Source organism: Parasteatoda tepidariorum, chromosome 8 (genome assembly GCF_043381705.1).
Source record: "Parasteatoda tepidariorum isolate YZ-2023 chromosome 8, CAS_Ptep_4.0, whole genome shotgun sequence".
NCBI classification, from domain to species: Eukaryota; Metazoa; Arthropoda; class Arachnida; order Araneae; family Theridiidae; genus Parasteatoda; species Parasteatoda tepidariorum.
The window spans coordinates 61,971,463-61,995,386 of record NC_092211.1 but is presented as its reverse complement, the minus strand read 5'-3'; the positions used below and the strand labels follow the sequence as shown (position 1 = coordinate 61,995,386).

At 31.6% G+C, this 23,924-nt stretch overlaps 1 protein-coding gene across 2 annotated transcripts; it reads left to right on the top strand.

The window, feature by feature from the left end:
- The first annotated feature begins 38 nt into the window (after positions 1–38).
- On the top strand, positions 39–23,128 carry LOC107453297 (cyclic GMP-AMP synthase-like receptor). Of its 2 annotated transcripts, none has more exons than XM_016070070.3 (7): positions 39–227; positions 6,788–7,085; positions 10,292–10,474; positions 12,644–12,805; positions 15,028–15,162; positions 18,244–18,378; positions 21,403–23,128. In XM_016070070.3, exons 2-7 carry the CDS (start codon positions 6,813–6,815, stop codon positions 21,577–21,579), a joined length of 1,065 nt encoding a protein of 354 aa, XP_015925556.1. In that variant the 5' UTR covers positions 39–227; positions 6,788–6,812; the 3' UTR covers positions 21,580–23,128. The 2 variants fall into 2 exon arrangements, with proteins under 2 accessions (XP_015925556.1, XP_015925555.1); XM_016070069.3 differs by lacking the exon at positions 39–227 and adding an exon at positions 3,794–3,904.
- The last annotated feature ends 796 nt before the right edge of the window (positions 23,129–23,924 follow it).

The following is a 23,924-nucleotide window of genomic DNA, read 5'->3' as shown; positions in this document are numbered from 1 at the left end:
GGAACGTTCTAGTTTATTCCACTCATAAATTTTCAAGGATAGACATCTTCGTCAGCAATACGTAAGCCACGCCACCAGAAACTGAAACTGAAAAGGGAAAGATACCGAACAGAAACTTTTAGCTGGTTGTTACTCTCTTCTGCATTTTTACTCTAGATTGATTGAATGCTGAACGATATTCTACTTAAGAGTAGACAACACAAATAGTCGATACAATTTTCCAAAAAGTAAGTCTTTAAATTTTTATATATTTTATGTTTGTTTAAAAAAAGATAGGGGATTATTGGAAATAAAAGATGAAAAAAAACTTAATCTTATTGCTAGCAAACGATTATTCGTGACCTCACTTAGGGCATACCCCATTTTTTTGTGAAAAGTATGATTTAAAAGAAAAATTATTAAAAACTTCTACCAACTTTAATTTTTTCAGCCCTCGTGAAATGGTATTTGCCTAAGGTTTCAAGTAATTGTATTTTTTTTAATAAGGTTTCAAGTAATAGTATTTTTTATAAGGTTTCATGAAATAGTATTTTTTTTAATAGGGTTTCAAGTGATAGTATTTTTTGTAAGGTTACAAGATATAGTATTTTCTTAATAAGGTTTCAAATAATGTCATCTTTTAAAAGGTTTCCAAGAAATAGTATTTTTTTTAATAATGTTTCAAGTTATAGCATTTTTTTATAAAGTTGCAAGAAATAGTATTTTTTTATAAGGTTTCAAGTAATAGTATTTTTTCAATAAGGTTTCAAATAATAGTATTTTTTATAAGGTTTCAAGTAATGGTAGTTTTTTTTATAAGGTTACAAGAAATCGTATTTTTAATAAGGTCTCAAGTAATAGTATTTTATAAGATTTCAACCAACAGTACTTTTTATAAGGATACAAGCAATATTTTTTAGAAAAAAAAGTTTCATAGGGCCACAGGAGTGGGATCTTGCGTTGATGTTGTTGGTATTAACCGTAATTTTTCCATTTTTAATTATTGAGGTATTTTTCTCCGAAATTTTATTTTATTATGAAATGTTATTTTCACATTTTGATTTTTAACTAATTTATTCGTGCATGAATGTTACATCTAGCTAAGGGTTCAATATTTATTCATGTTTTACCTGAACCCACGTATGCTTCGCGATTTTTGGAAATAACCATTTCTTTTAAAAAGAAAAAAAAAAGTGGTAGCACAAGTGTTTCAACATTAGGATCAGCTGAGCCAAGATAGCTCTGTCACGTTATCGGTTGCGCCGACTTCAATCGCTAAAGCGCCAATTGTTTAAACTTTCAATTTAAACGAAACACATGTTGAAATGAACTCGGGAGATATAAAGCAAATTTTTAGAATGTCGTAATTTTACAATTTGATAGGAACTCGAGCCATTAAAATTGAGCCCTAACACGTGAAAATCCGGTTTTAGGGGCAGTGCCGGATTACCCATTAGGCCAGACTAGGCCATGATCTGGGGCCCCCAATGATTTGAGGCTCCCTTAAAATGGTTTTTTGAAAATAAATTTAAAAAAATAAATTTCAAATATATATTAATAAAATACGATAATTTTTTTTATATAATGTTAATTTTATTTATTACTTATTAAAATTTAATTTATTATTATTTATTTTAATTTTAAATATGCTTTCTTAAATGAAAAGATATATAAATACTTTTTTATTTGAATAAGTAAAAAATATACGAAAAAAAAATTAATCTAAGGGTCCCTAATTTTTGAATGGCCTAGGGCCCTGCTTACGCTTAATGCGGCTCTGTTTAGGGGATAAAAATATTGTGCAGAGTATTCACTTTCTTTCCTTGGCGCACTGTACTTAATTTTTGATATTTTTCAATGTCACCGCGATTGTTTAGTCATCGGATGTTTTTTCTCAAGCGATGTTTTGACACGTGATCCAATAGTTCTGATATAATTCTATATCCGATTTTTTTTCCGAAAGACAAATAAAGCGCACGACTTTAAATGAGCAACACTTCCGGCATCTTCCAAGGTGAAGAACGAAAGTTCAGTACCTGCCGTTCGAAAAAATAAATAAATAAATAAATAAAAGCATTCCCACGAGACATTGCAGAATCAGTTGACTGAAAAAAAAATTCCATATTGTGAAATAAAAAAATATTTGAAAAATTAACATTAAAAATTATGATTTTTGGGAAAGTGTAGCACATGGATTTTCGAGAAAATGTAGCCTTGTTAAATTTTTGACCAAAACGAAGACAATTTTTTTCCAACAATTGCTATTCAAATCTTTTTTGGTGAAGTATGCAAAATCGCAATGAAATCGGTGCAAGCCGTGATGGCTCAGGGGATAGAGCGTTCACCCTCCAATAAGGTCAACCGGGTTCGAATCAAAGCGATGGCCGGTCGATACGAATTCCGCATCCGGCTTGCACCGGCCGCAGTACTGACGCAAAATATCCTCAGTGATGGACGGATCATGGGTTAGAGTCCGGATTAGTTTCATCAAAAGTCCGCCACGAAGGCAAATTTCTCCCTATACTTGATCCAAGAGAACCTTTATCTTCGTGATTGGGTTCGAAATTACAAGGCTACGGAGTTGAACATTAGTAGTGAATTATTTTCTGACTATTGTAATTATTTTCTGAGTTAAAAACATCCTATATTTTCCTTGTGAAATTGTTTCCTTTTATTAACTTTGCACCCCTACTGAAGATGCGACATCAATATCTCTTCTGATTGTTACTGTTTATTTTCGTTGTAATGTTTGTTCGCATTTAGTTTATTTCTAAGTAGCACTGTTTTCTGGATTTCATATTTAATATTCTACCTATTTGTTAAAACTCTAATTTGAAAATTTTGAATATGTTTGCTCATGTAATTGAACTGTTACGCTCACTTCGAACTTTCGGAGTGCCCCCGGATGCCCCCTTTTGGGTCAGCTGTTCAACAACGGTTATAAAATATAAAATAAAATGAAATCGGCGCATAAGTAATTCAGGGTGCGTAGCGTTTCCAAAAAGTACTTGAAGGTGCTTATTTTTGATTTACGTATTTTTAAAAGCTCTTGCAGGTGCTTTTTTATTCGGGGTTTGTAAAAAGTGTTTAATTTTCTATCTGTTAAAAAAGAGATTTTTACTTTGCTGTGTCGATTGTCGTTCTAAATTACAAAAATTGCACGATTTTCATAATTTCCTCTGCAATATTTATCAGAATCTACTTATTTTATCATGATTATGTAACGTTTTTAAAAATGTTTTTGAATTTTATTGATTACATGTTTATAAATTAAGAACTTTAAACGATAAAAAAATTTTTTTGTTATTACTGCATAAATCCTAATTATGACTTTTTTTTTTGGAAAGTGATTAAAAACATTTTTAGAGTGCTTAAAAAGTACTTAAAAGGTGCTTATTTTTTGTCGAAAAATCTGGTTACGCACCCTGTAATTGAGAAATGTCTATCCTACTTTAAAAATACAGGTCAAATATCTCAATCCATCAGCAAAATTATATGTTTATGCATAGAAATTAAATTTTTGTATCTGATTTTCTAAACGTAATTTATTGTTAACACTTATTTTAAAGAATATAATTTTGTTACTTTTCAGAACGTGTAAATCTTATCTAAGTTGCTCAGTTATTTATTTCCTCACTCGTGAAAGAATGCAATTAATGATAATAAAAAAAATGTGGATAACAATAAAGCTACATACTATTTAAATCACTTTACTCATAAAGGGTAAATTCCCTATCTTTATTTGCGTTAAATTAAAGGGAAATTTCCCTGATTTCTATTGATTAAATTAATATTAATCATGTCACGCTATCAAGTAACCGATAATTTAAGAGTCGTCGAGGTTTCCAAAATAAAACATTTGAATCGGAACTAATTTCTGACAATTGTTTCTTTCCTTTGGAAAAAGAGAGATATTAAATCTTCGGTATGTAAAATTATTTCATTTTTTCTTTCAAAGATATCTTTCTCAATTATTTTAGTTTCGCTTTTTGAAAACAAATTAGTAAAATGTTTTGATATTTTGTTTTTAGTAGTTTCTTAATATAAGTTGCTTATTATTAAAATGTATTATTCAATTCCTACTATTAGTTAACACTCTCCCTATATCTTGTTCAAATTTTCAATCGTTAATAAAATACTTTTTATTCAACCACTCAAGTTCAAATATTTTTTTTAAAATTTGTAGTGGATGACACTTGATATTTGTTATAAAATTTACTGGCTCGAAATTGGAATGTTATAATTTAAAGGATGGCCGAAACTAAAAAAAAGTGAGCAATAACCCTTAAAAATAAAAAAACATAGAAGAAAACACACTAGAAATCAAGATGTCTTTGTAATGATTTTTCACATACCTGTTGCAGGTGGGAGACGTCACACAATTTGGCTTAGCTGCAATAATTTAAAGAAAAACACAAGGAAAAGTCCAGAGTTCATTTTTTTTGTTGTAGTTTATTACTGCAGATCACTTCTTATCAANGCTTAGTCATTGTTTTAAATTTTGGTATAAGCGATTCAGTTCTTCACATATTTTAAAAATAACATCAGTGATCATTTCTAGCTTATAGCTCCATTTGAACAAAAAAATAGAATAAGGCGCACATTTAAATATTTAATTGGGTATAATATGAAAAAAACACAACTACTTCGATTTAGTAGGAACAACATATGACGCAATGCTAAACGAATGGAATTTAGTTGTTGTTTATTTAGTTATTGTTATTAGTAGTTGTTGTTATTTGTTTTAGTTGTTGTTGTTTATTTAGTTGTATTTAGTTTCAATAACTTTTCTTTATAATGCAATAAAATCTGGCGAGCAGCTATTTAAACGATCGAACACTTCGTTTGTTTATTTGTGGCTTGAAGTTAGGCTCGCAGAAAATGCCGTTCATGGGTTAAATTTAGTAGGAACAACACAACCTGTGACGTAGGCTATATTATACCCAATTGTTTTATATTCGCTGTGTCAGATAGATTTAGAGCCCCTGTATTAGACAAAACTCAAAGACATTTTCAAATACATCAAGTTCAAATACATTTTTTTAAACTTGTAATTTTTCACTTGATGTTAATACGGTTTTTTCAAATATTAATTCGTTAATTAAATTTAATTAATTAATTTTAGTTTTATATGAGAGAAAAAATTGTAATTATTTCATAAAAAGTAACTGAAATAAAACTTTTCTTTGTTTACCTAAGTAAAAATTGATTTAAATTTTTTTTTTCTATATTACTTGTAATCAACATGGATGTTTTATAATATACGAAATATTTTAACTGTCAGAAAAACTACAAACGTTCTTTTAGCTGCTAGGATGCTCTAAATGTTCGGTTTCTGTTCNACCTATATGGGCTTTTAGGCATTACCAACTACCATTTTGCTCCAATTTTAAGTGCCTATTTCAAGCTTTTTAAATGCCTTTTTGCCTGCCTATTTTTGCATTTTTTATTGCCTGAAATTCCGGGCTTTAGTAATAACTGATGAACCTGTGAAATCAGGTTATAGAGAATGTTTTTCCGCTTATAGCATAGGTTATTTTTTCTACACATCAAGCAAATTGACTTATTTCTGGTATAAAATATTTCAGCCAATTTTAACTAAAAGTATTACCGAATCATATATGAGATTGATTTTATGAGGTGTAAATAAGGTTGAAATTTTGGTTTATGGAAGAGGTTATTTTTGGTGCAAAACACAACCTCATTTTCTACCATAGGTATATATTTTTTTTTAAACCTATCAACCTTAAAAGGTTCCGCAATGGAATGATCACAAAGACATGGTTCCCAGTAAAACACCGAAGTCAAGCATCACTGGCTGCGGTCAGTAAGCGGGTGGGTGACCACTTTGACCAGCCTACGACCGAGGGTGCGTGGTATTGGTCCTCGTTAAACTGTTCTACCGTAAAGTGCTCGACTTCGAGCGCATGTTATCGTGTTACCAAAGCGGGGAGTCATCCCCTCTGTAGAGGATCAAATTTGCGATAGCATGTCTTCGGACCATTCTCAGGGATGTTTTCCAAACCGTCGCCAATAGCCCATAGTGCAGCTCTAGTGCGACGTAAATTAAGTATCTACCTACATACCCAACTTACATACCAAAAATACCTTATTATATTTGTAATTTTTTTTTTGTAAGGGAATAATTTTTAATGCCGTGAATTTTTTTTTTTATATTTAGTATTATTTATTATTCTTTTGCTATTTCGGTAATTAATTTTGAAACAAGACATAAAAATAAGAAATTTTGTGTTACACAATTAATCAACACAATTGCATATAATTGAATATTTGAATTGCATATAATTGAATATTGAATATAATTGAATATAATAAATTTATATTGTGTCCACGCCGACCAGCTTGTGTAGGGGTCAGGGAACTGCCCTTCCATTAGAAAGTTTCTGGGTTCGAATCCCGGGCAAGGCATGGATGTTCTTTCATTCTCTGCACTATCTGTCCTTACTGTGGGAGCAACGTTAACTCACCTAATATGGTTCCCCTGAAAGAATGGTCAACAAATCTGCTCTTCAGATGCCTATATGACCTAGGTCATTCTCCTGGTGGGCATTGGAGAAAAAAAAAATATTGTGTCCACTCTCATTTATTGAAACTTCAAAAACGGAATATGCTTGTTCAAATAAATTACGCTTTTGAGTTATTTTTACACAATTTAGATTATTATGTGCTCTAATTATTTAACGTATTCGAAGTGTGTGCTCAAAATCACTATTTGTTTAATAAATCATTGTTATTGTCTTATCAGTTGTTAAATAACCTTTAAAATTCTTGTTTTTTTTATTTTAAGGTGAATTATACGCTGCTTGTAAAACATGTGGAATCCAGACAGTGGTATTTTCATCCTAAATGAAATACTAGGAAAAGTCAAGTTAGATGAGGGGCTCGTAAAAGAGAATAATAAAGTTCTACGTGACTTTTTGGATACTTTCGTTCCCAAAATGAAGGAAGTTGATAAAGTGTTTGATTGGTTGTATAGAGAACCCTACTACACAGGAAGTTTTTATTCAGATCTTCGAATTTCTCAACCTGATGAATTTGATATTAACTTAATAATAGATATGCCTTTTAAAAACGGTGAATTTTCGGTAAGGCTCAATATAATATTCTAAATGTTAAAATTTATTTTTCTTCTGCCATTCGTAATTTTTATTGAGGAACCCAAGTATTAAGACGCCGACCGGCCTGTGTAGGGGGCTGGGAACTGTCCTTTCATTAGAAAAGTCCTGGGTTCGAATCCCGGGCCAGGCATGGATGTTTCTTTCTCTCTCTGTGTGTTCTATGTCCTTTCTCCTTTGTGTGTGAATGTGACCCGCCCTATGAATGGGTTGTGGTTGTGTGAATGGCGTATCAGAAGTCGAATTCCTGGCCATAGATGGCGCCACTGAAAAACAGGAACAATCGCACCCCCACTGCCTAAACAGGCATAAGACAAAAAAAAGTGCTAAGACTGTTTTTTTTTTTTGGAAAGTGAAAATATACCATTAATAATGCTAAGCAACGTGAAAAAAGCATAAATATTATCACATAGAAAAGCAGGCATACTATAGCTTCTGTTCCTTCATCAGTTCGGAAGACATTGAAAGAGGCGGAAAACGAGAAAAGCAGGAGAAAATTACGAACGAGTTTCAACAAACAAGAATAGGGGCTAGGAAACCATCTATTAAATAGTGCTTTTAAATTTCCAAAAAAAGAGATGAGAATTTCACTTTAGTCAAGTTGTAGTTTGTGAACACGTTTATCTTACCTTCAAAATCATAAATCAGAAAAAAAAGAAGAAAAAAAACTCGCGGCGTAATCTGAAATAACTTTTCCATCATATTAAAAATTGCCATGACAGTTTATTGTACTGGGCATGGGATTTCCCTACAATCAGGCACAGTTACATCTGAGCATCTCGTACTGTTTAAGAAAAGATGAGGAAAAAAAATACGAACATAGAAATTCTTTTAACCTTATTTAAATAAAAACGAGAAACTTTTTCTGTTAAGTAGGAATTTTCTTCTTTAACTCTAAATTACAGTGCTTCTTTATGTATAGATAGTTATACCTATGTAAGGATTAACGAATTCAAATACCTTGGCACTGTTGTTAACGACACTTAGAGCAGAAATGAACAATCGAGTCAAAATAGCTTTTAAGTGTTTCTTTGGACTGAGGAGACAATTACGATCGAATCTTCTCATCCGAAAAACAAAATTAAAACTCTATAAGACACCCACACTTTCTGTTCTGCTTTGTGGAATCGAAACTTGTTCCCTGAATTCAGATATACAGCGGTCACTGGACACCTTCGAAAGAAAGATCCTCTGAGCCATCCTTTGGCGGAATTAAAGAAAGGGGATGCTGGTTAACCAGATATAACTTCAAGCTCTACCGATTCTATAAGCAGCCCCAAATTATTCGAATAATCGGCAGTAATAGGCTGATATGGCTGGGCCATCTATGGAGAAGCCCTGAAAATCTATGTTTCCATGTTATTTTTATATGTTATTATATTGTGTTATTTTTCCATGAGAATCGTCACCTTTAAGAACCCCGAGGGGTCACGTCCCAGAATTAGACCCCCTAATAGATGGCTCAACGACATCGAAAATGACATGAAAACCCGAAAGATCAGAATTTGGAAGGGTGTTACCTTGGATAGCAGCCGCTGGCGTGTGTCAGCTGTTGAGGCAGCTAAGGCCTTCAAGGAGCTGTTGCGCTGACAAAGATAATTAATTAAATCATTAATTTTGTGTTATCTATAAAAGTGATTTATAGTCTCGCCAATTGTCTGTCCATTTCAAGTAAGTATATTTGCTTTTGTTTATGTATGATTCAATCAAATTGTGAATTTTATTCAGCAAAATGGGACTTCATCCCAAAAATGTATGTTTGTGGAGCCCCTGCTTTTACTTTGATTTTGTTGAAGATTGACCTAGTAGCAGACGATTATTCTCAGCAAAGAACATAATTTAAATTGCTGCTGAAAATTAACGAGTATTATTTAATCAGGTTGGCAAAAGCGCGAAATTAAAAAAGGACATATTGTATTGGTGGTTCACGTTTTCTCGTTTTTTGAAAGAATTCAGGAATTTTTTTTCTTCCTTTTAGTTGAAGTTCTTTTTTGTGTTTTTTCTCACAAGGTGAGATTTTTTCGTTTAAATAAAATAAAATTTTATTTGTTTTTTGTTTCGCAATATTTTTTCTTTGCTACATTTATGTTATTTTATTTAGTAGGGGAGAGTGGGGTCAATTGTAACATTTTTTACTTAACTATTTTTAACTAACAAAAAATCCAATATATTATTAGTATTAATTGACAGACGAATAAAGTAGACTATTCTCTACTAGAAAATAAATATATACCTTATTCTAAATGTTATTATATTAGTTATTAACAATTTTTGACAGTCGTGCAGTTGTTACAATTGTCCCCACTTACGGGGTCAATTGTAACAGTTCATAAATTCAACTAAAACATAGTCAATTATACATATTATCATAGTTGTGATATATTTTTTTATTGATCAAAATAGTAGTGATATTTTAGGAGTAAAAATAATAATGAGCAGAGACCTAAAGGGTTAAACTTTTAACTTTAAGGGGTTAAAAATTTTAATTTATGCTGTGAAAGGTGACAAATAAAATAATGCACATGCAACATAATATAAATGATATAGGAAACTATTGGTGGTTCTTAAAGAGTTAAGTAATGGTTTGTAAACATAAGATTATTTATTTTCAGCTGTTACAATCGTCCCTTTACTTATTGTTACAATCGTCCCCAAGACGCCATTTCAGCTTCATTTGTTAAAAACAATGCTAGTTAATTAACAAAACTAATTTTCTTTTACTGAAATGTTAATTAAGGTGTTCACTTACATATTCGGTTAATAATTTTTATTTGTTTAAATAAAATTACTTTGTTACAATATAATATTCTAATACCAAAAAAAGTACTTGCGTAGCGTGAAAATATCTTTCGTGATGTAACTCTTTCAAAAGTACATAAAAATGGTTGCCAGCAGGTGTGTACATGTAGATTTATTAAATACACCTTGTGCGCCACCTAGGAATCAAATCTAGAACCCGACACTCGAAATTTTTGCTCTGTTACAATCGTACCCTGTTACAATTGACCCCACTCTCCCCTACTTAAGATAAAAGGTTTTTTTATTCTGGTAACTGCAACAGATTTCATTTCTTACAAGAATTTAAAAAAAAGGAATGTTATATATCAATAGCGATGATTACGGAACATCCTTTTTTAAAAAAAGTAAGAAATGAAAAGATGTAAACATTCTTTCAGATAACGTCTCAACTGAATGAGCCGAATTTTGTGAAGTATCAATCAGATGTACCTAAATCCGGACACGGCGGGACCGTTTTGTTTGAAAACAGTTATTTAATATCCGATCTGGCTCGAGCATGGTTTCAAAGCATCATAGACAGAGCTCTTGAATCATACAATAGACCAAGCACAATTAAAAGGGTAAGCTTTGTTTCTCCATTTATTCATTCATCAATTAATCAATCGTTCTATTAAAGTGAAACAACTCAATTTATCTATAGACAGAACCTGACTAAAGACCTGTTTACACGGTCCAAGTTCTTGAATCCGAGAAATTGGACGGATTTCTCTGTCCATGAAATTGGATGATTCGTCGACACTATCCAAGTTCTTGAATGTCACTGATTCGTTGAAAGAAAAACTTGCGCATTGTTCATATTCAACATTATAAAATAATACTTACATAAGTTTAAAATTACTAAATAAATTCAAATAAAATCATAATAACACAAATAAACCGCAACAGATCAATTTATTTGGACTAAAATATATGAAAACAGGCAACAAAATGACATAATTTTCTGACTGCTTGTTGGCGTCACAAAACCTAAGGCGTTGATTGGTTAAGGGAGAAAAAACTTGGATGGAAAGTAGAACATGCCCCACTATCACTACATTAAATATTTCATAAATTTGATGATATTTCTTTCTTTTGAGTGAATAATTTGTCCCTTTGGAGACATTTTGGTGGAATAACAGCTGTTTTTAAATTTAAAATATATTTAATTAGCCAGAGAGCAGATCATAACGAGAAGCAAGTGACTAAAAATAATTCACTGTTTGCGTTTGGCACGCGTTAAGGGTTGTCTCAATTTCAAGATATGTTCTTTCCCTCGCTGAAATGAGCTCTGCGTTCGAAGAGGTGGAGCCACGTGCCAACTCCTGGTGAACGAACTATATATATATATATATATATATATATATAGTTTTATCGACAGCATTTCGACATCTTCGTTCTCTTTAGGACAATGAAAACTTTTCGAATGTAATTTCTGATTGAAAACTTCATTCACATAAAAAATATACAATTACGAAACAACAGTCGACATGTTTCAAGCGCTGCAAAAATAAGCACCCATTTTCAAGACGTGAATGTAAAGAAACAAAAAGATATGTTTTGTTTCTTTACAGTCATGCCTGGCAAGTCTTGAAAATGGGCGAATATTTTTAAAGCGAAAGAAGTTTTCAATCATGTAATATCTTAATGCTTCAATTTCTTGGGATAATTTATTCAACATTCAAACATAAAATTCACGTCTCCCAAATAGATTTTTTATAGTCTTAAAATCCCTGAATGGGCTGCCAAAAAACGAAATTTTAATTTTCAAAGCGCTTTGGTGGGTTGAAACACCTAAAGATGAAAATTGATATAATTTTTTTTTAAAAAAAGGCTGATTACGCATCGTACTCAAAATTTATAAAAACTGATAAACTTCTACTTCCAATTTTACATAAAAAAGATTCCTTCACAAAAAGTTTTTCTCTGGAGTTGATGATGTTTTTTTATTTATAAATATATTAAAAGACAAGTTTTTTTGTTTTGTTTCGAAGAACATATTCACATTTGTTTTGCATTCATCAGAAATACTCACATTATTAGGAATAGTGCGGAAGAAATGAAAATTTAAAAATGAAATGTTTAAAAAATTAGAATTAGAATGAATGTTTAAAACTGAAAATTGATATAAAATTTTTTAAAAAAAAGTTGATATCTTTTTGTTTTGCATTGTACTCAAAATTTATAAAAACTGACAAAATTCTACTTCCAATTTTACATAAAAATGGTCCCTTTACAAAAATTTTCCCTGAAAAACCGAGTTGATGATGTTTTTAATTTATAATTATATTAAAAGACAAGTTTGTTTTGTTTTGTAAAACATATTTATATTTGTTTTGCATTAATGAGCAATATTTACATTATTAGGAACCTGGTCGAAGGAATCCTATTTTTCATATAAATAGGACCTTAATTTTTCAAAATTTTTAGCAGATTTTTCCCAGTTTGACAGAAACAGTACCGTCATAAACGGCCTGAAATAACGCCTGCACTAACCAGTTGATAATAAGTTCAGTTAATCTCATTTCGTGTTTGTATTAATTTACTTAACTTGCCTAAGTTCTTTACGTACTAAAAATGAATTATTAGCAAAACAATTATTCTCCTTTTCATTTACTGACTTCCTTGTTTCAATTTTGGTTCATACCTGTTTTAGTCCCTTTTTTAAAATCTTGAAATACGTATGGGAGTTCCGTTGCTTTTGTCTGATGCATAGGTTTAAACTATTTTTACAATTATTGCTATTTTTATAGGTATTGGTACGACAATCAGGTCCAGCCCGGACTTTAACTTTAGTGAAAAATAATAATGCAAAGATTGATGTCGACCTTGTTCCAGTCATTGGTTGTACTCTAAATATGTCTCGCATTAGCCTGGACAGAAGAGTCGAAGCCAAAGTTGGAAGAAATTTACAAGTAAAAAAAAAATGAAAAGAATACTGTAAATTTTATATTTTAACATACTTAGTGGTTTATCCAAATAAAAAGTGATAGCTTTAGAACTACAGGATTATGAAGGACAGTAAGAGGAGTGCATTGAAAACTATGTATAACTGAATAAGCAGTTCACATGACAGTATTTATGGTGAATGTAAAGTAGTGCTCGATAGATTGCGTCCAAAAAAATAGAAAATAGTGCGAATTTCAGTGGCAGTAGATGATTGAAATATTCTTTTATACTCTGACAGAGGGCTACACAGTCTTGACTTATTGATTATCACTAATCATTTTATCAACGGGAGAAATGAATTTAGCGAAGGGTTTTCTTTTGGTCTGTACTTTTTGTTAATAATACGGGCGTTTCAAGGTTACGCGATTTCCACTCTCTCTACACTTTTCTCCTCTCTATTACCATGTTTTCGGTAAATCCAACTTCTTATTAAAATGTAAAGCAAGATTTGCCGGAACCGCGGAAATGTAAAGGGAAAAGTGTGGGGGGTGAAGAAATCATTTAACTTTGAGTCTTGATTCTATTTACAAAGAGTAAAGGCATATCCGATATTGGTATACGCAACTCATGTAAATTATTTGGGAATAGCCGTTTTTTTTTATAACCGACGTTGAACAACCGACCCAATTTTTGGGTTTACGACTACTAATGTTCAACTCCGTAGCCTTGTAAATTTGAACCCAATCCAGAAGACAAGGGAACTTCTGGATCAAGTATTGGGAGAAATTTTGCCTTTGTGGAGGACTTTTTCATGGAACTAACCCACATTTGTGTTATATGGTGGGGAAGACCACGAGAACCTCCCTCGCTTAGCCTGATGGTAAGGGGACTCTAACCCATGATCCGTCTACCACTGAGGACGTCAGCACTGTGGTTAGTGCAAGCCGGATGCGGTATTCGTAGTCCTAGAAGGTGTTCGACCATTAGACGATAAACGTCCGCATTTCGTTCACCTTTTCTCATTAGAACTAGGCGTAGTTCTGGAAGCATCCTTGTTAGTTCAGCATTTCATTCACTTTCAATACTCTTATATGCGAATTAAAGTTACTCAATTAAAATAACTGCTCTTACTTTCATTTGAAATCCTGAATAGTGGCGTTGCTATCGTAAGTATATTTCAAATTCTATGACGCTAGTCTTCTTTTTATTTGGGATACCCATTTCGCTCTTGGTTAAATGAAATCTTTAACAATAATAATATCTCTCGCAATGACTTTGTTTGCATCTCGCTGTAAGCCTCCAAGTTTGCATCTGAAGCAATTTTAAAACCGATACTTATTTTTAAATATTCCATACAGACTTGTTGATAAGGTATTAAAGTATCAGATTCTGGACTTGGCAAAATCGGTACGGTTTTCTGTCCCTAATCATTTAGTCAAAATTCTCAATGCTTATTTAGTCAATTAATATAACTACTCTACACAGATGTTTTATTGAGAAAGGTTTCTATGATATATTAATGAAAATAGTGGTAGGAAAGCTACAATAAAAGCAGAGTATGTCATTTGTCTTTTGAGAGAAATCTTTACTAGCAATCAAGGCCGGATGGGGCCCTAGGCCATTAAATTTTTTGGGCCTTTACATTAAATTTTTTTCTCGTATATTTTTTATTTATTCTAATATAAAAGTATTTAGATATCTTTTCATTTAAGAAAGCAAATTTAAAATAAAAATAAATAATAATAAATTAAATTTTACTTTATTTTGTTAAATTAGAACTAAAAAAATTATCTTAATATTTATTTGAATTGATTTTTTTTCAAAAAAAATAATTGTTTTTCTTAATTTTTTAAAATTTACTTTCAAAAAAATATTTTTAAGGGGGCCCCTAATCATTGGGGGCCCAGGCCATGGCCTAATGGGCCCTGCTAGCAGTTTGATTTATCAATGAAAAACATAAACAGGAATAAATCAAACTATTTTATGTTATTTATATTTTATAAATGTTGAGCAAAAAAAAAATTTTTTTTTCTATTTTAAATAAGGTGTTCGATAGTATTCTATATTATAACTTAATGAGAAATTTATAGTCGCTTAAGTACTTTAATTTTTTTTCTACAATATTCACACATTATTAACCAAATATTTTCTTTTTCATTTTTAGAGATTTAATGCATTCCGATGTCTCTTAGGTAATAAAAGCTCTTTTTTTTTTCAAACCTAAAATTTGCTTGGCTTATGTTTGTAGGCGTTTCTCGTACCTAAACCACCTAATCCATTATCTGCCGAAGCTAGACTAATGTGGCGATGTCATTCTCCGAAACCCGAAGAAGATATTATGTACAACGTAGGCTGTGCCAAATCAGTTATAAAGCTACTAAAGGTACATTTTTTTTAATGGCACTCTTTGTTATTCCAAATTTGACAAGTATTTCTCAAAGTACGTAAAAGAAAACAATGCGCAAATAAAAATAAAAAATGCTCTGCGAAATAACTTGTGAGCTAAACATGGGAATTTTACATACTGAAGATGCGATTTTCATGGTTTAATAAAAGCTCTTAAGATATTCTAATTATTTAGTGTGTTTCTAGAAAATTTAAGTTACAAAATCAGATTCCAAAAAGGTAATTTCTCTGGATAAACGTACCAATCCTTTTAGCAGATTTGGATTTTAGAACTTCAACTTATGGTCAAACTCAATTTTATCGATCTTATTTTCAATCAATTTTGATCAATTTTTCTTATCGATAAATAGAGAGACTAAAAAGTTCCATTCCCCAAAATTGTTTTGCATTAAAATCTCAGTTCTCAACGTTTTCGTTTTTTTTTCCATAAAAATTTCATTTTTTTCCCGCTTAGAAAATTTACAGAAATAGAAAGGTCCACTAAGCAATAATAGAATAGTAGTTAGATGGCTGAATTAGTTCGTCTCTTGAATAAATTTTAGCACTAAAATTTATATTGCTGATGCATTTTTTCTTAATTTATTTTTACTGTTTACCTTTTTAACAAAGATTTTTAAAGGCAGTTTTGTCCCTTCAAATGCAATCAAATACACTGGTGGACAAAATTAAGAGATGGAAAGCATTTTCGTACATGAAAGATACCCGCACACCGCTCCATGTGTTTGACAATGGTTCCGTGAATGCCCAGGGGTACGGGAAGGAGGTCCTAGAGCCCTATGTGCGTCTTTTCAGGGGCGCTGTTGGCCCTGAGTTCATTTTTATGGACGACAATGCGCGACCACATAGGGCTCTCATGGTTGATGAGTATCTGGAAAGCGAGGATATTCAACGAATGGATTGGCCAGCCTATTGAACATGCTTGGGATGCTCTTGGGAGAGCTATTGCGATGCGCCAACCTCCCGCCAGAACCATTCTGGAGTTAAAAATTGCTCTGGTGGAAGAATGGGAGGGTCTTCCACAAGTCCTCCTTAACTCCCTTATTAACAGCATGCATACTCGTTGTGCATGCTGTCTGTCAGTCAGGGGTGACCATACACCATACTAGAGGCAACACACACTGTACAGACCTCACTTTTATTGTCATCTTTTATCCTTAAGTTCAGACTACATTGGATTTATTGGCAATAGGTCTTGCCAGTGAATGGCACTATCATTTTTGTTTTGCATACTTTATTATCATGGAATAAGCTATATCCATACCAAATTTCAATTATTTATTTTCAGTATTTTTTGAGATACATATTTGGGAAAATGTCTTCCATCTCTTAATTTTGTCAACCAGTGTAGTTAAATTGTTGGGTACTTCTTAAATTGAGAAAAATTCTCAAGAACAAATATGAACAGACAAACAAACAAGGAGACAAAAAAATAAAAACTTTCCCTGTGATATTTTGACTCCACAAAACTACTTTATCAATCATTTATTCTAAAATTTAGTAAAAGCCAAATACGTACGTTTTTTTTAAACAATAAAAACTTCACTTTATTTGATGCGTCACAAATACGCATCCGATGTATAATCATTGCACTTCTCCGAAATAATGTTTTATTTTTATTGTCTTTATTGACCCTTAAAATTTCATTATCGGTGACGTATGTTTCACGCGGATTAAAAAAAAATTTCTATCCTAGTAACAGTCGATTACTTTTCTACTTATACACTATTAAACAAAATTTATTTTTGCTTCTATTTTGCAGTAAAGGTAAAAGGTAAGGTTATGATGATAAGAGCTCACAGGCGCAACATATTTGAATAAATTTTTCTAATAAAATAAAATGAAATATCCGTCGTTCGTTTTGTGTTAGCTTTTTATCTCAAAATATGTTATTAACGCAGGTTTAACACTTCCTTCTAGTTTAGTGTCGCTGAAATATAAATTTTATGTTTAAAGCTTATGATTAAAAACCAGGTTTGAAATGTTTTAATTTTAGTTCAGTAAAATTAGACTTCTTCTCCGAAAAGTTAATACACAAATTTTTTTTCTATAGAAAACTTTGTCATGTTATTATAAATGATGAACATATCTCTGAACACTTTCCTCTGTATGCTTTCCTCATTTTTATTTTATAACCGTCGTTAAACAGCTGACCCAATTTTGGATTTACAACTACTAGTGTTCAACTCCGTAGCCTTCTAATTTTGAGCCCAGTGCTGAAGACAGGAAAACTCATATATCAAATAGTGAAAATAATTAGCCTTTGTAGAGGACTTATTGATTAAACTACCCCCCCCCCCCCATCTCCNCTACCCCCCCCCGCATCTCCTTTACGTGGGGAGGAAAACCACGAGAACATCCCACGGTTAGTCTGACGGCAAGGGAAATTCTAATCCATGATCCGTCTACCACTGAGGATATTTCACTATTTTTTGACGGAAATAGGGATGGTCTGAAGAGGAGAATCGAATATCTTTTGGACAGGCAAATGATGCATTGTTTCAGATTTATATTTTGACACTCAATCGAATAAGATCAATCCTCAATTCTATTCTCCAAATCAAACCAACACCATTTCCCTCAAAAAAGAAGAATCGTACGGAAAGGAGTAGGAAAATTTTCATGATTCACTTTTCATAACATTTAAAAAAAAATTCATCAAAAATATTTTTTGACACTATTGGGTATTAATTTTTCCATAAAACTGTATCCTCATTTTTTATCTGAATCAGAGAACGATCAATCTCCATTTCAGTACCCTCAGAGGTATAATTTGTTATGGGAACGTGGAGGACTTTGTGACCTGATAGATTTAACGTGCACCAATTCTTCGGCCGGCTGGATTTTAACTCCCGTTCATACTCCCCAGTCATATTCCGTTCGCATACACGATTTTTTTTGCATGCTGTATGACTTTCCCAGATACACACTGGCAAGCATACAATTTCAACTTTTTCCCCCAACGGATTTAGAAACAATCGTTTGTTAAGTCATTGTCTTTTTTGTGAATTTTTGTGTAAATTAGAACAAGGCAACATAATAAAAAAAATGTTCTTTGCAGCTGCTAAGAGATAAAGAGAAGTGGTCAATATTAGCCTCATATTATTTGAAAACTGTCGTAATGTGGATGATTATTGAAAACAGTGGAACATCCGACTTTTGGAAAGAAAATCATATCGTAGAAAGATTTTTTGAAGTATTATGTTTTTCTTAATATTCACATAGACTTTTTACATTTACAGCTGAAGATTTTGGGGGCAATCTAGCAATAAGCCACCTTTATCAAAAGGATGTCTAAATTGAGTAAGTGGCCTCACGAAAAAGATTACAGAGGATCAAAAGTGTGATGGTATGTCTTCGGATCATCTTCAAGAATGTCTCCCAAACCGTCCCCAATAACCCATTGCGCAGCTCTAGTGTGACGTAAATAAAAGTACCTAGCTTTTTCAAAAGGCGGCATTTTTATACCAAGTAATTTAATATACTATAATACGTTTCTGAAATTTCCCCTACTGCCCGGTGTTGCTCAGTCTTTTTGGCCCTGCGACCCCGTAAACTTGTTAAATAAAACAATAGTAAGTATAACAGACAGAAAAGCCTTACGAATATTAATTTCTTTTGCGACCTTTTTACTTTATAAAAAAAAGGCTAGGTGGCGCTAAAAACTATGTACAGGAATCGTCTCATATCACTTGAATACAATTAGTTTTCTATCATTAAGTCTCGGGAGAACAAACTTTTAAAGGAAAAAAACAAACTCAACCTATCCCTTTACTTGTATATATAACAAGACGGAATGTAATTAGCACTACTACTGTAATTTCTTTGAAAATACGTGTTTTTTGGAACAGTTTTTTTTTATGACCGCCGTTGAACAGCCGATTCAATTTTGGGTTTAGGACTACCAATGTTCATCTCCTTGGCCTTGTAACTTTGAAACCAATACAGAAGACTAGGGAACTCTAGGATCAAATATTGAGAGATATTTGACCTCCTGGAGATCTTTTTGATTGAAATAACACGCATTTGCGTTACATGGAAAGGAAAGGCAAGGGGACTTAAACCCATGATCCGTCTACCACTGAGGATATATTACGTCACTGTGGTCGGTGCGAACTGGGTGAGGAATTCGAATCGACCAGCCATTGCTGGGATTTGTTCAAATCACTAGATGGAGAGCGCTCTATCCCCTGAGCCACAACGACTCTTTTTTTTTAAGTTGTTGTAATTTATGTACGTCACACTAGAGTTGCACAATGCGCTATTGGCAATGGCCTGGGAAACAATTCTAAGGCTGATTGCCATCATAATTTTGATCTTCTGAGAAGTGTCCCTCCCTTCGTGTTAATAGCTTAACGGTCTACAGACACTTAAGGCCTGTTTAGACGATCCAATTTCTTGGACAGAGATTGATTGATATTGATGGAAACTTGTTTTGCTTTGAGCTTGGATCGTGTAAACAAGCATCCAAGAACTTGGTCCAACTTCTTGGACGATAGTAGAGCATGTTCTACTTTCCATCCAAGTTTTTTCTCCCTTAACCAATCAGCGTCTTAGGTTTTGTGACGTCAACAAGCAGGCAGAAAATTATGTCATTTTGTTGTGGGTTTTTATATATTTTAGTCCAAATAAATTGATCTGTTGAGGTTTATTTGTGTTATTAGGATTTTATTTGAATTTATTTAGTAATTTTAAACTTATGTAAGTATTATTTTATAATATTGAGTATGAACAATGCGCATGCGCAAGTTTTTCTTTCAACGAATCAGCGACATGCAAGAAATTGGATAGTGTCAACGAATCATCCAATTTCTTGGACAGAGAAATCCGTCCGATTTCTCGGATTCAAGAAATTGGACCGTGTAAACAGGCCTTTACTGTAAAACACTTCTATATTCACCGTAAGTGTCAACACTTTCACGTGTAGACACTTACGGTGTACACTTTACTGTAAAACAGTGCATTTTAATCGAAGTGATCGCCCTCCGCTGCCAGGGACAACCATGTCCTACGATCAGTCCACAATGGGGGAGAATTTTTATTTTTATATGTATGTTACTTATGCATTAATGACCCTCCTCAGGTTTGTGAATACCAGATTGGATAGTACTGGAATGGTCCGAAACAGCTTGCGGCGTACAAATACGATGTTTGTTTTTTTTAATCAGAGAACCTTCAAAGAACGTTTTGAAATTGTGGCTTATAATTTTATTGCCCCAATCGTTTCAATTTCAATTAAAAACAGTCTCATTACTTCTGTTTTTGTAAATGATATTTGAATTGAAAGTAAAGGGAAGGAACATGTTACGTAAAATTTTGAGAACAATCAAGTTTCTAGGTTTGAAGACTTGCTGATGACGGCTTTAAATATCAAATATTTATTTTCCAAAATTTGTATCACTAGCTGATTTTAAGAGAACAACAGATATATAAACAGTTTCCAGTTTTATTCCGTGCATTACTTTTTATTAAATAAATGTTGAAGTTGATGTTTTAAAATTAAATTAAATATTTCTCTTTTAACTTATATATGCTTATCAATTAACTCATATCTTGTTGGTTTTTGTTTACTTTCTCCAATATATAATAGATAAATTCATAACATATATAATATATCAAAATAAATTCATAACTTTTGTAATATATGAATATAAATGTATTACCTATTGGCACTGACGTATGAATTTATACGTCATACGTATGAATTTTCGAGCCACGATGATTCAATGGTAAAGGGACTGAACTGTTATTATGAAGAACTGGGGTTCGATCCTCAATGGCGGCATGAAACCCACCTCGTCTTAGATCGATGGGATTAATGACGGAATTAAAGACGGCCTGTGCCAATGCTGACCACATAGTCACAATCATGAGATTGGGAACGAAATTATAGTGACCCCTGGCCAACTCGGGAGGGGGGGTTGCAGGAGTGCTTTACTTTTTTTATGCATGGGTTTATAAATTCATTTTTTCTCCAATTAAGATTATTAGGGAAACCAAATATTTAAAAACATTGTTTGAAACAAAACTGTGCAAGGCTTTATTTTGGTTAGCTATATTTTCCAAAATGATATTTCTAAATTAATTAAAACGTCGCTGATTAGAATCTTCTACAAACCTCTTCAATTAACGTTAATATTTTGGCTTTGAGAGTTTGAACTCCTTGATATTAATTTCACTTATTAACACATGAGTCACTAATTAATTTATTTCATTCTAGGCACTCGAGAAACTAGCCGAGTGTGTGGGACGGAAGAAAATCCCATACATATTCAATACTGACTGCAACTTGATTGAAAAGATCGGTCACCAGGAAGCATATGATATCAGCAATCGGTTGAATAGTTTCATTCGAAACATAAATCGGGATAGAAACTACCTAAGAAGAATATTTTGAAAAAGTTTTTTTTTGTTATCCTTAAATACATCCAACAAAAATATTCATACTCTATTCTTAAAGAGATTTTTTTTTTTTTTTTTTTTTTTTTTTTTTTTTTTTTTTTTTTTTTTTTTGCTGGGACAACTATACTAAAAATTTTGATACAATTATTTTAATATCATAAAATTTTCCAGCTAATATATAGATATGTAAATTTATTATTTACATAATCAATATAAATCGAACATTTTTAGCGAATACAGGGTGTCCTAAAATGACCACCCTTATTACATATATTTTTGGAAAGTTATTAAAAAGTTTTCCTAGTATACACAGTAGGGCTAGTAATTTAATGAGAAATAAACATTATCGTATTCTATAGGATGACTAGTGAAGTAAAGAATATTAAAACCAGTTTGATTGCCTAAGAAACAATTGAGGACGTTCGATTCCTCTTGCGTTCGAAAAGGGTTTGATGTTTTTAGAATTTATAATATTTGACGTTTATTGATGTTTGTATGAATTTATAATATTTGACTATTATACTTAACTAGCAAGTCAAAATGTTAATTATTTATAAATTCATATACTTGAACTTTTTCAACTGAAATTTTCGAACTTATAAACTTCGTCACCAATTTAATAGAGTTTTGGAAATCAAATCATTTTACTCATAAAAAATTAGTCGTTTGGGTAATTTGCGGTATGTTTATGTATGTTTTTTGTTTTTTTTGTTTATAGAAGGTAAATGTTACTTGAAACTTGGAAAAAGTTATTGGCATCCCAACGGTATAAAAATTTTTAACTTTTTATATTAAAAGAAAAAAGATCAAATTTTAACTACTTTCCCTAAGCTAAGTATTTAGTTATACGGAAAGAAAATTATGTTGCAGTATTATTTTAATGTTTGTTTAATTTTTAACTTTGTGTTTTGTGTAATATACTTTTACATAACTATAAGTATTACTTGGTAACAGTTTTATAATGTAAAAAGATACTTAAAATATCTGCTCTTAATAAAGTACTTGTAATAATGCTGATATTAATTGTCTATCTATCATAATATTAATGACCTTCTAACTGAATTTTATTGTTCCAGATATTTTGATTTTTAATAAATGAGATTTTATAGAAATTAAAAAAAATCTTAAGCATTAAAAAAATAACTTTTTGAAATTATAGTTTTTTTTAAAAAATGTTTATATTTTTGCAGTTTGTATTCAGAAATAAATCTTATTGCAACTTTCTATTAATATTTCAAACGCAATTTAAGAAACCTCACTTATTGAATAAAACTTTGATACTTCTTCACTATGCCGATTAATTCATTTAATAGAAATTAATTGTGCTGAAAGTTATGATAATAATATCATAACTCTCAGCTATGCACATAATTTGTTAATTGTGCATAAAATTTCTCTTCGAATTTTATGATTTTGTGTATTAAAGAAGAAAAAATGCCGTATTAATATCTATGTTCTTCTAAAAAAAATAAGTATTGTTTGTTCATCTTTTCTATAATCACTTATAAACTGTATTACTCTATTATTAAAAATTTGAAACTATTTTTAATAGTTATTTTATTTGGGGAATTCCATGCTTTATTTATTGAAAAACAAAAATAAACGTCTTCGTAAATTAAAACACATTTAACATTTTATATTTATAACAACGACTTTATGGATACTCAAATCTCACGAAATTTTCTTTGATGGAAACGTTTTCCCGGTATATGCTCCGAGCAAAATTTCCGTCTAAGTAACAAAATAACTGTAATCATTTCTTCAAGGAAACAAATTTCGTCAAAATGAAAGAAATATTTCGTCATAATATTTTTTTCAAAAAAAAAAAAAAAAAAAAACACAAATGTGAAAACNTAGCGCCTATTGCATTTTAACTTTCCATAAATTACACTCGTGCCCGAAACGGGATTCAAACCCGTGATCTTCCTACTACTACGATCCCAACTTTTTCACCATAGAGGCCGGTCTGCTTGTCCGTCACTTTATTTTCTATCGTCTCTAGTCTTCATTCTTCTAATAAAACTTCCACAACAATAATCTTTCGAGTTGAGGAAATATTTTCGTCATACTTTTTATTTCGTCATACGTCATTTGAGAGTTCAAGTGATTTCGTGACGAAATAATTTTCAAAATTAACGAAATAAAGCTCAAAGATTCCTGACTCGTCGAAATGTAGAATTCGATTTCTAAGAGTGCAATCGACCCTCGATATTAATAACTAAAATTTTCGAAGCACTGAAAATTTGAGCTATCGAAAATCAAATATTTTTTAGAATTTAGTGAAAATAATAACTAAGCTGCATTTTACAAGTTTTATGACACGTATATTTACTTAAATAC

Coding starts and splice junctions, on each gene's coding strand:
- LOC107453297 (XM_016070070.3), top strand. CDS start 6,813: ATGTGGAATCCAGACAGTGGTATTTTCATCCTAAATGAAATACTAGGA. Junction 10,475..12,643: donor GACCAAGCACAATTAAAAGG/GTAAGCTTTGTT, acceptor CTATTTTTATAG/GTATTGGTACGACAATCAGG. Junction 15,163..18,243: donor CAGTTATAAAGCTACTAAAG/GTACATTTTTTT, acceptor TGTTCTTTGCAG/CTGCTAAGAGATAAAGAGAA.